The sequence below is a fragment of the Apodemus sylvaticus genome, chromosome 3 (assembly GCF_947179515.1).
Source record: "Apodemus sylvaticus chromosome 3, mApoSyl1.1, whole genome shotgun sequence".
NCBI lineage: Eukaryota > Metazoa > Chordata > Mammalia > Rodentia > Muridae > Apodemus > Apodemus sylvaticus.
The window spans coordinates 116395883-116409258 of NC_067474.1; the positions used below are offsets into that span (position 1 = coordinate 116395883).

Sequence of the window (13376 nt, forward strand, 5' to 3'; positions counted from 1 at the left end):
TATTTCTGAATCCTAATCTATCTCAAGAAGCTCATCAAGTAGGAAATAAGCATGCAAATACGTGAGTCTGTGGGCTCCACTTTAATTCAAACTATTACATATACAAAACTAAACATGCAAATTAAAGGTGCAAAAACCAGTAGTTTAAAATCTTTTTAAAGCAAAAGAAGAACGTGGGAAATGGCTCAGTATATAAAATACTTATCATAGAAGAAAGTGGAATTTGAATCACTGGACCGAAGATAAAGCAGGGTACAGCAACATGCTATCTGTATTCCCAGGGTTCTTAGAGTGTGGTAGGAGCTGGGGGCCAGAAAATTGGAGGAAGCTTGCAGGCTAGCAAGCTGATAAAAACAATGGTGGACAACCAAGTGACAGTGTCTCAAACAAGGTGGAAGGCAAGAATGGACACCTGAGCTTTTCCTTTGACTTCCACTCTCTTAGACTCATTCTCGTTTTTTCCACCATTTTTTTTTTATTTTCTAAATTCTTTGTTTACATTCCAAAATGCTTTCCCCTTTCCCAGTTCCCTCCTCCCCATATGTCCCATAAGCCTTCTCTCCACCCATTCTCCAATCACCTCCCTCCTTTTTCTCTGTCCTGGTACTCCCCTACAATGCTGGATCAGGCCTTTCCAGGATCAGGGCCCTCCCCTTACTTCTTCATGGGAGTCATTTGATATGCTACTTGTGTCTTGGGTATTCAGAGCTTCTGGGCTAATTAATATCCACTTATCAGTGACTGCATTCCATGTATATTCTTTTGTGATTGGGTTACCTCACTTAGGATGATAATTTCCAGTTTCAACCATTTGCCTTCAGATTTCATTAATTCATTGTTTTTAATTGCTGAGTAGTATTCTATTGTGTAAATATACCACATTTTCTGTATCCATTCCTCCATTGAGGGACATCTGGGTTCTTTCCAGCTTCTGGCTATTATAAATAAGGGTGCTATGAACATAGTGGAGCATGTGTCCTTATTGCATGCCGGGGAATCCTCTGGGTATATGCCCAGGAGTGGTATAGCAAGGTCCTCCCGCAGTGTCATGTTTAGTTTTCTGAGGAACTTCCAGACTGATTCCAGAGTGGTTGTACCATCTTGCAATCACACCAGCAGTGGAGGAGTGTTCCTCTTTCTCCACATCCTCGCCAACACCTGCTGTGTCCTGAGTTTTTAACCTTAGCCATTCTGACTGGTGTGAGGTGAAATCTCAGGGTTGTTTTGATTTGCATTTCCCTAATGACTAATGATGTTGAGCATTTCTTAAGGTGCTTCTCAGCCATCTGAATTTCTTTAGGTGAAAATTCTTTGTTTAGATCTGCACCCCATTTCTTAATAGGGTTATTTGGTTCTCTGAGGTCTAACTTCTTGTATATATTGGATATTAGCCCTCTATTGGATGTAGGGTTGGTGAAGATCTTTTCCTAGTTTTTTATATTAGTTATTTATATAGTTATTTATAACTATAGTTATAGGTTATACCATATGTGTTCATTCATTTATCATTTGAAGGCCATTTGGATTTCAGGTTCTGGTTACTATTAATAATTCTCCTATGAATATTCATGAATAGATATTCCTATGTAAGTTTCATTTCTTGGTAGAAATGTTAGAGTAGATTGTTGAGTCCTAAATGGGACTGAATGGGAAGAATGGTCAGACCCTTTAAAAGGCCTGCACTGTTTCTACGACCCTTGCTAATTAATATCCACTTATCAGAGATTGCATTCCCAAAGGATTCCCCGGCATGCAATAAAGACACATGCTCCATTATGTTCATAGCAGCCTTATTTATAATAGCCAGAAGCTGGAAAGAACCCAGATGCCCCTCAAAGGAGGAATGTATACAGAAAATGTGGTATATTTACACAATGGAATACTACTCAGCAATTAGAAACAATGAATTCACAAAATTATTAGGAAATGGTTTGATCTGGAAAATATCATCCTAAGTGAGGTAACCCAATCACAAAAGAATACACATGGAAAGCAATTCTTATAAAGGAAACCATTTCAGTGAGGCTAGCTTACAGTTGAGACATTTAGCCTATTATTTCCACAGTGGGAAGCAGTGGCACATGGTGCTGGAGAAGTAGCTTAGAGTTCTACATCTGGATCCTCGGGCAGCAGGAAGAGACAGTGACACTGGACCTACCTAGCTTGAGAATTTGAAACCTCAATCCCACTCCCAGTAATAGACTTCCTCCAACAAGTCCACATCTCCTAGTAGTGCTACTCCCTATGGGCCAGTAGGGTCCATTTTCCTTTAAACACCATAGTCTCCCCATTTTTCCATTTGTGGTGCCAAGTACTTGGTGGAATAAGGATTTCTTTCCAATATAACCCTGCAGCCATTTTTGCCTAAACTATCTGGCAGCTGATGTTGCTCCTATAGTGTCAGGTGGGCACTCAAACATCCCCGCTTGCTGGTCACTTGTAGTTTCCTCTTTTGAAATGCATTCTAATTTCAATTTTCTGAAAATTTTTGATTAAGGTTTTTTTTCATTTGACCTGAGTAAAGAGTTTCAAATCTGTCTCCTGACAGCATTAAGAAACTCTACTGTTTTTATGTGCATTTCTTCCCTGTGTCTTTCTCTTTGCCATTGCCATGGTTGTTGGACGTTGGACACTCTTGCATAGCTCGGTTTGTTGTTTTGTGTTCTGAAGCATCATTACTTTCCATTATCCAATATGGCTGTGGAACTTTTACAACCCAGGATTTATCTTCACAGTCAAGTGCAGGGTCAGAGCATTCTGTTCTGCTTTCATGTCTCAGTCTTGATAGAGTTGTCAATTACACGATGTCTTTTTTAAAATTCTCTCCTATTCCATGAAATTTCTGTTTCTGTCTAGTCATGCTCTCTTGTGTACCTTGACTTTTATTACATCAGAATCTCTCCCTCCTCTAACGTCTTACAGTCCTTTGCTTTCCATTCATGTGGGATGAAGCACAAGGGCAGGGAAGGGTGATTCACTGCAAGCAGTTTGGGATTGATCCCCCCTGTGTATACAGCTAGTATTCCCAACACCTCCACCCCTAGATGTCTGTATTCCATAGCTATGCTCTTTCTCCCAGCTATGTGTCAGTGGCTTTGAGAACCAACCATTGCTTTGGATACATAGACTAGCTCTTAGGCAAAGGCCTTTTAGCTATAGGTTCTACACTGACTCTCCCTCCCTTCTGTTTTTGCAGGGCTGACTGGCTTTCTCTGCACTTGCTGCCTGTGTCTGGTCTTTGGCTCTCTTTGGCCATTTTCTCTGATGCACCTTTCAGTGTTCTCCTTGGTTTAAAATTGAATTTGAATCATTCATTGTATATTTTCTTTCTCAGATCATGTGGTTTTGATTTATTCTCATTCTGGCATCGTAACAGTCTCCAGGGATTTGAACAGCAAGTGTCAGTTCTGCTCTCTTAAATCAGAATCTCATGTGGCCTTCCTCTGTGTGCTCCAAGAATCAGAATCTTAGAGACTGAACCCTTGATTAGGAAAACGTGCTTCAGTATAAATTCAAAATATTTTCTCTTCTTATAATTCCAATTTCATAGCATAAAAGAACTCAACTTTCCTCAATTTATATTGCATATTTCTTATGTTTTTTCCTGCTAAATCTAAAAATAGTTTACACCTGTTTTATTTCAACTTTTATTTGCTTCATGATATCCCAGTTTTTATAATTTTATAAACTTTCTCATTAAAAAATTTTAATAAAGAAAAACATCACACACCAAAATTATCCAGACTCTATCCTATACAATTAAATGAATTAGTTGGAATAGAAGCTGTGGAGTTTGCATTAAAATATTTATTTTACAGTATTTTAAGTGTTTCTTTCTCTCCTTTTCCCTTCCTTCCTTCATCCTATGTCTCTTCCCTTTTCTCCTTTTCTTTCCTCCCCCAAGGTTCCATGCTTTTGTCTACCACTCTCTTCATCCCAACCATGTTCCTGTATGTGCATCCATTTCAATATTGCAACAGTGAGCTTCATAATTCACTTTATGATTAAATCTAAATCGAAAACCAAGAGTCCAGGGAACTTGCCCTTAGGACTAAAGACTTCCTTGACTTTAGACATGCCATAGTAATCCAGACAAACTAACAATTGTGGATCTGGGTAGAATGCATCTGGAAACAGCTAGATTCTCCTTGGAAATATGTGGAAGAGCAGGCTAATTTTTGGAGTCAGAGTTTTATTTAGAGAGAGCCCATCTCTGTCAGTCATAACATTAGCCCAGCAGCCTGTGTGTGTCTCACGGCCTTTATTTTCTTCTCCTTTCATAATCTTGAGTAATAAGGAGCTAAGAGAGGTCATGAACTAATCAGGTTAAGTCTACCTCAGAGGTCTGGCAAAGGAACATGGAAGGCCCCTCTTCTTCCTGTTTGTGTTTGAGAATCGTTTTTATCTTTACTGTACTGTAAAAAGAGCTAGGTCATGGTGGTCACTTTGCTCTGGTTATCTGCCTGATCTTAACCTAATATTCTTGCAGTCTCCAGTCCATGGTTGAAGAAAAGGAAGAGATTTGTATCAGAAGATTTATGGAGAAATGGATTTTTAAAAGTTCATGATAATGTCTCTGGGATTCCACTCTTGACTATAATGTCCCTTTAAATTCTGAAAAACCAACATTCTAGTCAGGTGGTTTGGGTGCCCACCTTTAATCCTGGCACTTGGGAAGCACAGGCAGCAGATTTCTGTTGGACTTTAGAGTAAGTTCCAGGATAGCCAGGGCTATGTAGAGAAACCCTGTTTCAAAAAACAGTAATTTTAATAATAAGAATAATAATTATAAGTCAGTGTCTAAGGTTATTGTGGTGTCTTTGAACAAAGTCTGTTTTCTTTAATTTTTTCTTCTTATCTCTGACTCCTTACTCTTTGCTGTCCTGTCAAACTATTCAGTGGGCCTGTTGATTGTACCTCACCTCTATTCCTTGAACCCTTGATCTTATACCTATTCTGATATTGCTACTACAGTCTCCCCTGCTGGAGTGATCAAGCTGTCTTTAGAGTATCTATGACATCCAGCAAGAAAGGGAGAGTAGTCCCTCCAGACACTGGCCCTGCCCTCTCCTAAGTGTGTCACTATGATATAGCACAAGGACAAAAAGCCTACAACCATGAAAAGACAAGGGGTTGGAGATCTTTCATCTTTAGCTTCTAAACAAGGTTTTTATTTTACTTTCTTATTTTGTTCTATTTTATTTAAACAGAGAACGGACACTCTTTGAAGTCTCTCATGACCACTACAGATGAACCCAATCTACCAACTTCCCAACAGTCCATACAATATTAGAAGATGTTTACATTTTGAAGGAGGGAAGCAAACCTAAACTATGGTTTGAATGACTAAGAAATAACATTTGATGAGCTCAGTAGAGAAGTGTATATTTGTGGCCACAATGTAGGTTTGATGTAGTTCAGTTGGGGACATATGCTTGATTTTCAGGGCATCAAAAGTTTAAAGTTAATATTCATGGACTCTGCTTTTTATTTTTTTAAGTCATAAAATGATAATGATGTGACTGTTTTTGTCAGAACCTATTTTGTTGGAGATCACCAAATATGATAGATAATGCCTTAAGTAAGTGAACTCTAATAGGCAACTTTTGACACACAGCTTTTCAAAATCTCCACATACAAACTGCAGGGAAGGAATTTATGCATGTAAAAGCTTCCATATTAGATTTCATTATAGTCACACAAATTGAATTTCAGCATTCTCTTGAATAACATGGCTTTTATGTACCAAACTTGCAACAATCTAGGAATTTCAGTTGTCAATAATCTTGAAAATGACTTAAGTGCTAATTTTCCTTTTAGTTCAAAGAAATGCAGAAGTTGTGGCTTGTGCTGATCACAGTGCAGTGGAAGCTATTAGGATAACACTACTCACTCAGGTCAGAGACCTGTGGGAGCTATTAGGATAACCTCCACACTCAGGTCAGATTGCCCAGAGCAGAAAAAAGTACCAGCCTCCATAAATCTAATTCATTTCTACTGAATCAGCCAAGACTTCTCCAGACAGGGATGTATGCAGGGAAGGGAGACTTTATGGTTGTACAAATAATTTACAGTGAGAACAGGGTTTTTATCTCTGAAAAACAGATCAATTACCCTGTCTGTATGACATTAATATAGTATAAGCTATATTGCTTACATTCAAACTAAACCAAACTGATAGTCACAAATAGCATTCTAATTTAAGATATGTGAGTCACATAGAGGTGATTGATAATTTTATTTCAATGTCTAATTTTTAAAATTAAGACATGAAGATGACAGTATCCCTTTTTCATCATTAACTATTAACAGATGTCATTATAATATAAAGTCCAGCTGTGAACCAATAAAGGTTATTGTTTTCAAATTTTCCACCAATAGAGGAAAACAAAATTGGAAAAAAATAAACTTTTTAGAAGTTTCTTGACCACTGATAAGATATAGTTCAGACATATGTGGTTATAAAAAAGAAAAACATTGTTTAGTGAAACCGTCCTGATGAATCTGTTTAAGATGGCAATGACTTATTCCACAATTAATTACTCACTTAGAAACGTTAGGGATCATGGAGTATTTGAAGAAGACACATGAGCTCAACTGCATGCTCTGTGTTGCTTTGATTTTTCCATATTGGTAGAATGAAGATAATAAGTGGATCAGATGCTGAGCTCATTTAAAGTTTTGGAACAATTTGAAGATATATAAATAGTAGTAGCATTAAGGGACAAATAAAATGTTTGTAGGAAATCACAAAGGTTCTTTCAGACACAAAATGGGAGTAGGATCAATTTTCTCATTGTATATCATTTAGTAACAGTATTTACCCTTCAGTATTTTAACCCTTACATATGTCTATGCCATTATTACTCTATTTTGTGTTTGGCATATTTGTTCCTATATGGTTTTAATCACTAGTATATTTCAGTTAAGAGTTTGCAATGGCTGTTTTTACATGGGATATATTGGCCATTGTGAAGAATGTTTGGGTACACCACTATCTCAGGCAATAATTCAGAATTCCTTTCAAGCTAAAAACATTGTAACATTCAAAGGTTAAGTTGCTTGCGTGATCTGTAAATTGAACACATTTTCTATTTAGTTGTGCTAACTATTCAATGTGATGTATCTGCAGTAGTTTTCATTTTGCATTTTGATGTGTTTACATTGTTTGTACTGAGCTTTTTGCACACAGATTTTTGATTTGTAGCTACTTGGCAAGAATTCATTGTTATGTATCTTTGTTCTTATAAAACAATATATTGTACATTTGTCTTTTGTGCTTGTCTTCATTCCATGTGTTCCATAGGATATATCTTTACATGAAGTTATGTATAAAGAGTAACAGTTTCAAGTCTGTCAGTGTCTCTTTCACCATCATAATCTTCAGCAAGTGGGTACCATCAGTTGTTATTGTCAGATAGCTTCTGGCAGCTTCTCACTGTGACCTGAGGCAGGTATGTCAAGTCAGTCACAGTTGCTTTGCATTTGCAGCTTACTTTGTAGAAAGTAAATATTATTACCATCTTTGCAAGACTCATTTTGCTCATTCTCCTGTATTCCAACCTGTTCTTGTTTTCATTTGGGTTTTTGTTTGTTTGGTTGCTTTTTGTGCTTGTTTGCTTTTTTATGCATGAAGATTAGGTTTTCATTTTGTAGAAATATAATGTACTATAGCATAGAATGACTTTTCAGAAGAGAGTATTTTCCAGTTACAATAACTAGTCTCTCCCAAGAACTAAGCACTGCAGGTGTGGCTCATTTTTTGTAGCCTATAACCATGATCAAGTGTCAGAATAATGCTTACCCTTGAAGAGAGGTACATGTATTTGTGTTCATAGCATTTGAAGGACTCAAGCCTGAGATTTTTTTCTCGTCTAACTTTGGAAAACTGAGACTTCCTCTCCCTTCTGAGTTTTTCATATTCCAAGTTTTCAGTCACCAACTGTGTCATTTGTGGTTGATGGATGTACCTTGCTTTGAACTGTATACACCTGCCTTTCTACAAATGTGACTGGATGAAGATGTAACATACTAAGCATTAAAATGTGTCTTTTCTTTTAGCCTGAAACATTTGAGCATCTTTTTACCAAGCATGCAGAATCAGTGATATTTGGTCCTCTTCTTCTGGAGCCTGAACCCATTTCAGAAGAAATCAGTGTCGATACAGCTTGGAAAAATAAAGATGAGATGGTCCCAGCATCTATGGTCTCTATTCTTTTGACCACACCAGACCCTGAAATTGATTCTATTTGTATTAGTGACCAGTGTAACAGTGCTGACTTCTCTGGGGCTCAGAGAACCCAGGTCACCTGTGAGGATGAGTGTCAGAGACAACCCTCAGTTAAATATGCAACTCTGGTCAGTAATGATAAACTAGTGGAAACTGATGAAGAACAAGGGTTTATACATAGTTCTGTCAGTGAGTGCATCTCCAGTAAGCCTTCCCCACTGAGACAGTCTTTCTCCAGCAGCTCCTGGGAGACAGAGACCCAGACATTTTTCCTTTTATCAGATCAGCAACCCAACATGATTTCACCACAACTTTCATTCTCGGGGTTGGATGAGCTTTTGGAACTGGAGGGAAGTTTTCCTGAAGAAAATCACAGGGAAAAGTCTGTCTATTATCTAGGAGTAACCTCAGTCAACAAAAGAGAGAATGATATGCTTCTGACTGGTGAGGCAGGAGTATTGTGTCCATTCCCAGCCCAGTGTCTGTTCAGTGACATCAGACTCCTCCAGGAGAGTTGCTCACACTTTGTAGAAAATAATTTGAATTTAGGGACCTCTGGTAAGAACTTTGTACCTTACATGCCCCAATTTCAAACCTGTTCCACGCACAGTCATAAGATAATGGAGAATAAGATGTGTGACTTAACTGTGTGATCTCATCCAAGAAGCCTCCAGGTTCCATTCCAGTAGAACGTTTCATGTATAATATGTTCTTTTATTGTTGTTGATATGGGAGACAAGTGTCAGTGTCTAGTTTGAAAATTATTGTTTCCAAATTAAGTGTGTCTATTTTCTCTCAGTAATACAGATGAAACATATGAGGAAGCCTTCATGAATCTAGTAATGTTGATGGACTATTATTGAATATACTCCCAAGATATCCTTGTGGGGAAGCTCTCCTAATTCTAGCTAAAAACAAATCCAGGAAGTAGAATCTGTATAAACATCTGAAATCTGTGGAAAGAACAAATTTCGACATTATATTGACAGCTGAAAAAAAATGGTTTCAAGCTAACATCCATGAGACACACTTGTTTCAAGGGTTTATTTGTCTTACCTTGCATTGTCTTGTGTTGTGCAAATGCACATGTGCACGTACAAAGCTAAACTGAATAGGTATCCTTGTGTGTTTTGGAAGTATGTGACATGTTTCTAGTTTGTGCCTCCTGACTGTGTTATTTGAAGTATCACTCCATCAAATGTTGAATTTAGGTTGAGAATTGAACCCTAGTCTAAGAAGTTACTCTTTTGAAGAGGAATGGGTTAACTAATCCTTTGGCAACAAAGCAGGGATCCATGATATCAGATGAAAGCAAAACTAGAATGACAGTCTTGTCACCAGCATTTAGACTGCAGCGTGAGCAGCTCTGAGACTTAGCCAGCTTTAACTCTCCATTTCACTGAAGTGATGACTTCCGGACAGATGTCACTCCTTACCATTCTAGAATCATATCCACCCCCCTCCCCAATCTGTACTGGGTTGGTGTATAAATCAATCACTGTACTTCACAGGTTGCATAATTTAGCTTTATTACAACAATAATTGCACAAGATACATGCTGTACATTCCCACTATATTATTTCTCCCCAGTTAAAAATGATGTGATTAAATCATTTGCCCAAAGTCCGAGATTTAATGGTTGATGGAACCAGAATTCAGATTTAACTCGCATCTTTTTAATGGTACGGATAAAATTTTAATCTGAATCTTACATTGCCATCCTTAAAAACAAAACACCTGATGTTATCTAAGAATACCTAAAAAGAGGAAACATGGTGTTAGGCAAATAACTGAAACCTGGTCTTGGACTTGAAAACTAGTGTGGCGATGCATTATTCATTGCAGTGTTTGATATGGCAAGATGATTCAATGAGAGCCTGGCAAATAAGTCAAAACTCCTTCATACTCAGAAGTTCAAATGTCAAGAATTCTAAGAATATCAGAATCATCAATGCGAGTATATTAGTGCTTATGAATATGGTTATGTTTTGCCAAGCATCACCAGCATCTTAGGCTAACCTGACCCTGGCTTGTTGATTTTACCATTAACCTAAGTAAATCCTGCCATGTCCTCTTTATTCCAATTATAGCTTTATGACTGAGAAGTCCTAGTGATAAGAGAGATCCCTGACCCTAGTTAGGCTTGTTTTCATTTGATGTTCAGAAGTCATCAAAGTTCTCATATGTCCTGAGTTAGTAAGATGTCTCAGGGTCCCCCCATCAGCTGACAACTGCTTTGTCATGAGAAGGCAGAGGGTTAAAGAACATTACTTGGTGTTTTACTTAAAGATATGAGAAATTTTTTGTTTCTACTGGTTTTCAGTAACAAATTATCACATGTTAAAATTCAGCTATCATATTTAATATGATATTATGGCTATTTTAGTCAGGTCAGGAGTACATTTGGTATGTGATCTACAGTGAATTCACAGGTCAAGGGTCATTTAATGCTGCAGTTTGAGTTAGAGTAATCTAGGGACAGCCTATTGGTCTGAGCTAATTGATGCTGTGCTAGCACAAGTTTGGTTTTTTAAAACAAAGGAAATTAGATGAGAAAGACTGTGGTCTTTAGCCAAGTTCAGAACAGGGGCTGAAGTATAGAAACTGGCCGATGTACACCCACACAATAAGACTGTATTTCTTGTCAGTGAGCTTTGTGTCTGATTTTCACTTTGGAAACTTTATTTCACTGTTCCTACACTTTAGTTCCTGTGTCCTTGTGAAAATTGTTACTAAATCAAGTTTTGTAAAATGTAAAGGGAATCTATGATGTTTGGTAACCCAGAATAATGTTATATTTCTATATATAGAAATATATATATATATTATATATATATAGAATTCCCAAGAATTCTATAAAATTTTCAAGAGATCAAGGAGTTCAACATACATTTTAGAGTTTTGTTTTATTGTAGCATTTGGCGTTTATTTATGGGTTATCAGTGTTTGGATATGAATCTAGGCCTCACACATGTCTGGCAAGTGTTCTAACACACTGAGATACAACTTCCAACTTTGGAATCTAAATGACCTTCAATGAATATGGAAATTTGAGTATATCCTTTAAAAGCCCTAAATTGAAAAGCGACAAGTCTCTTTAAATTCAAATTTTACAGAAAGAGAACCAATCATTTGAGCTATGGCTTCAAAATAAAACTACAAGAATATAAATTATGTGTTAGGACTAGCAAGATTTTGTTTGTAGATTAAATGCACACTCCCAAGGAAAAAGGTGAACAAACAAAAGTACACTGCATCTATAGTCCTACAGTTGTGCTCCTATTGCAGCCTTATGTTCCACTTACAGATGCTCTGCAGTTGACAAGTTGACAAGAGATGTCCCTTCCTCCCTAAATCAACTGTCAGACACCAGAAGGATTTGAGTCAAGTTCCCAAGCCAGTGGAAGAGCCTGGGCTTGGAGTCAGGATCTCCTAGTCTTGACAGTCTTGCAGTTCTTTTTATCCTTTTCTAGTAAAACTAATCTCTTTCTTGCAAATATGAAAAATATGTTTACATTTCTTCAGTAGTGAGGATATTAGCTACCAAGAGCTGCAGGAAAACAAAGTTTGGGCTGGGAGAATTGTGGGGTGTGCACCCAGGAAGTATTGTCAGCATACTGTTGAATCAAGACCTACTCCAGCTACAACTCTATGTCACCTAGCAGTGGGTATTAACAAACTTCTCATTTCCAGTGATCTTCAGAAGAATTTTAATCTTTCTTCATCTTCCAAGACTCATCTTGACAATTATTTTATGGAGCATCCTGAAGTAATTCCTGAGAAACCCTATTCTCCAATTTGAAAGCACAAAATTAAATGGCCTACTGTTCTGTGATTAAGCTGAGATCTCATGTGAGATTGCCCTCAATCGTAGCTACAAAGCATGTGAAGATCCATCAGTAAGTTTACTCTCTTGAGCCTCTAGTTTGGAAGAGTAAAGTGCTTCTGCTCTCATCATTGTTGAGGGATCAACTTAACTTACAACTGTTTTACCACTGAGACACTGTGACATGTCTTTGTATAAGCAGACTGAAGGGGATTCCATGGATGGGGTTTTATATGGAATGAATTATTTTTATACAAAATTTACCAATATTTATTTTGGAAAGCTGCTTTTGAAAATGTCTATTTTTCAAAATATGCCGAGCTTAAGATGCATGATATTAAATTTAATGTTCTAAAGATCTCTGTTTGTTGTAAATAAAACACTTTAATCAAAAAACATGACCTGAAGATAAACTTGGAAGATGTTTAATTTTGTAGTGAAATTCCTATGTTGTACATCTTCTACTCCTGAGACATGTGTCTAAGTACTGGGCAAGGAAAGCTCCCTGTTTAATGACAATTTGTATCATAATAAATGTTATGAATGTAAGCATTGAGATATGTATTTCTAATTGTGTTATACAATAATCCTGTTTCTTTTATAAGTTCTCAAAGTTCTGAAAGGGAGAGTCATAAAATCACAGGGTGAGATATTTTTATGTTTCTATTGTGCAGAATCAGTGTTGAGATTCTGAGAGGTTAAAGTCAGAGCAGAATTAGTGCACAATGAAATTATTTGGTTATTTTACTCATAACTTTACAGCTTATGTAAGTAGTTAATAGAATGTTTCTATCTGATGTCAGACTTTGACTGTGCTTCAGAATTTCTAACACACGCACCTCTATCTAGTCAGTCTGAAAACTCCAAGGTTCAACATGAAATTCCAGTTAAGCAGATGCATACTGTGCACAGGCAGCATTGCCACCAACTGTGATGAAAGATGACAGACCTTAATCATTACAACTATTGCCAGCTTAGCCTTAGAGCTCTTTACTTGAGTCTCTATTCTTCTATTGTAATAATTCATGAACATGCTATGCTAATTAGGCTACTAGTAATTTGCATTTTTGCTACTGTTTTAAACTGTGTTCTGAGATTTTCTTTTTAATTTTGAAATATAACTATAGGAAAACTCTCAAATAGAGAAATATAATAAAGAGTGATGGCTTAATTTGACTCTCAGGCAGCAGTTATAACTCCCCAAACCATCCCTGTTACCTAAACACCATGATGGGGAGGGGATAAGACTCAGGGCCTTGCCCATACTACCCAAGTGCAATACCACTGAGCTATTCTCAGCCACACTGTATCTTAAAAGTT

The 13376-nt window shown here is 37.1% G+C and overlaps 1 protein-coding gene across 3 annotated transcripts in view; it reads left to right on the forward strand.

Moving 5' to 3' along the window:
- Lepr (leptin receptor) overlaps positions 1 to 12612 on the forward strand; it is a 123603-nt gene extending 110991 nt beyond the window's left edge. For 2 of the 3 annotated variants that reach the window (XM_052176857.1, XM_052176856.1), the window contains exon 19: positions 8062 to 12612. In XM_052176857.1, coding sequence (XP_052032817.1) covers positions 8062 to 8883 — 822 coding nt within the window. In that variant the 3' untranslated portion in view covers positions 8884 to 12612. Of the gene's footprint in view, positions 1 to 5210; positions 7265 to 8061 lie in introns of those variants that run through there. The other variant, XM_052176858.1, reaches the window with a different exon arrangement.
- Positions 12613 to 13376: the final 764 nt, after the last annotated feature.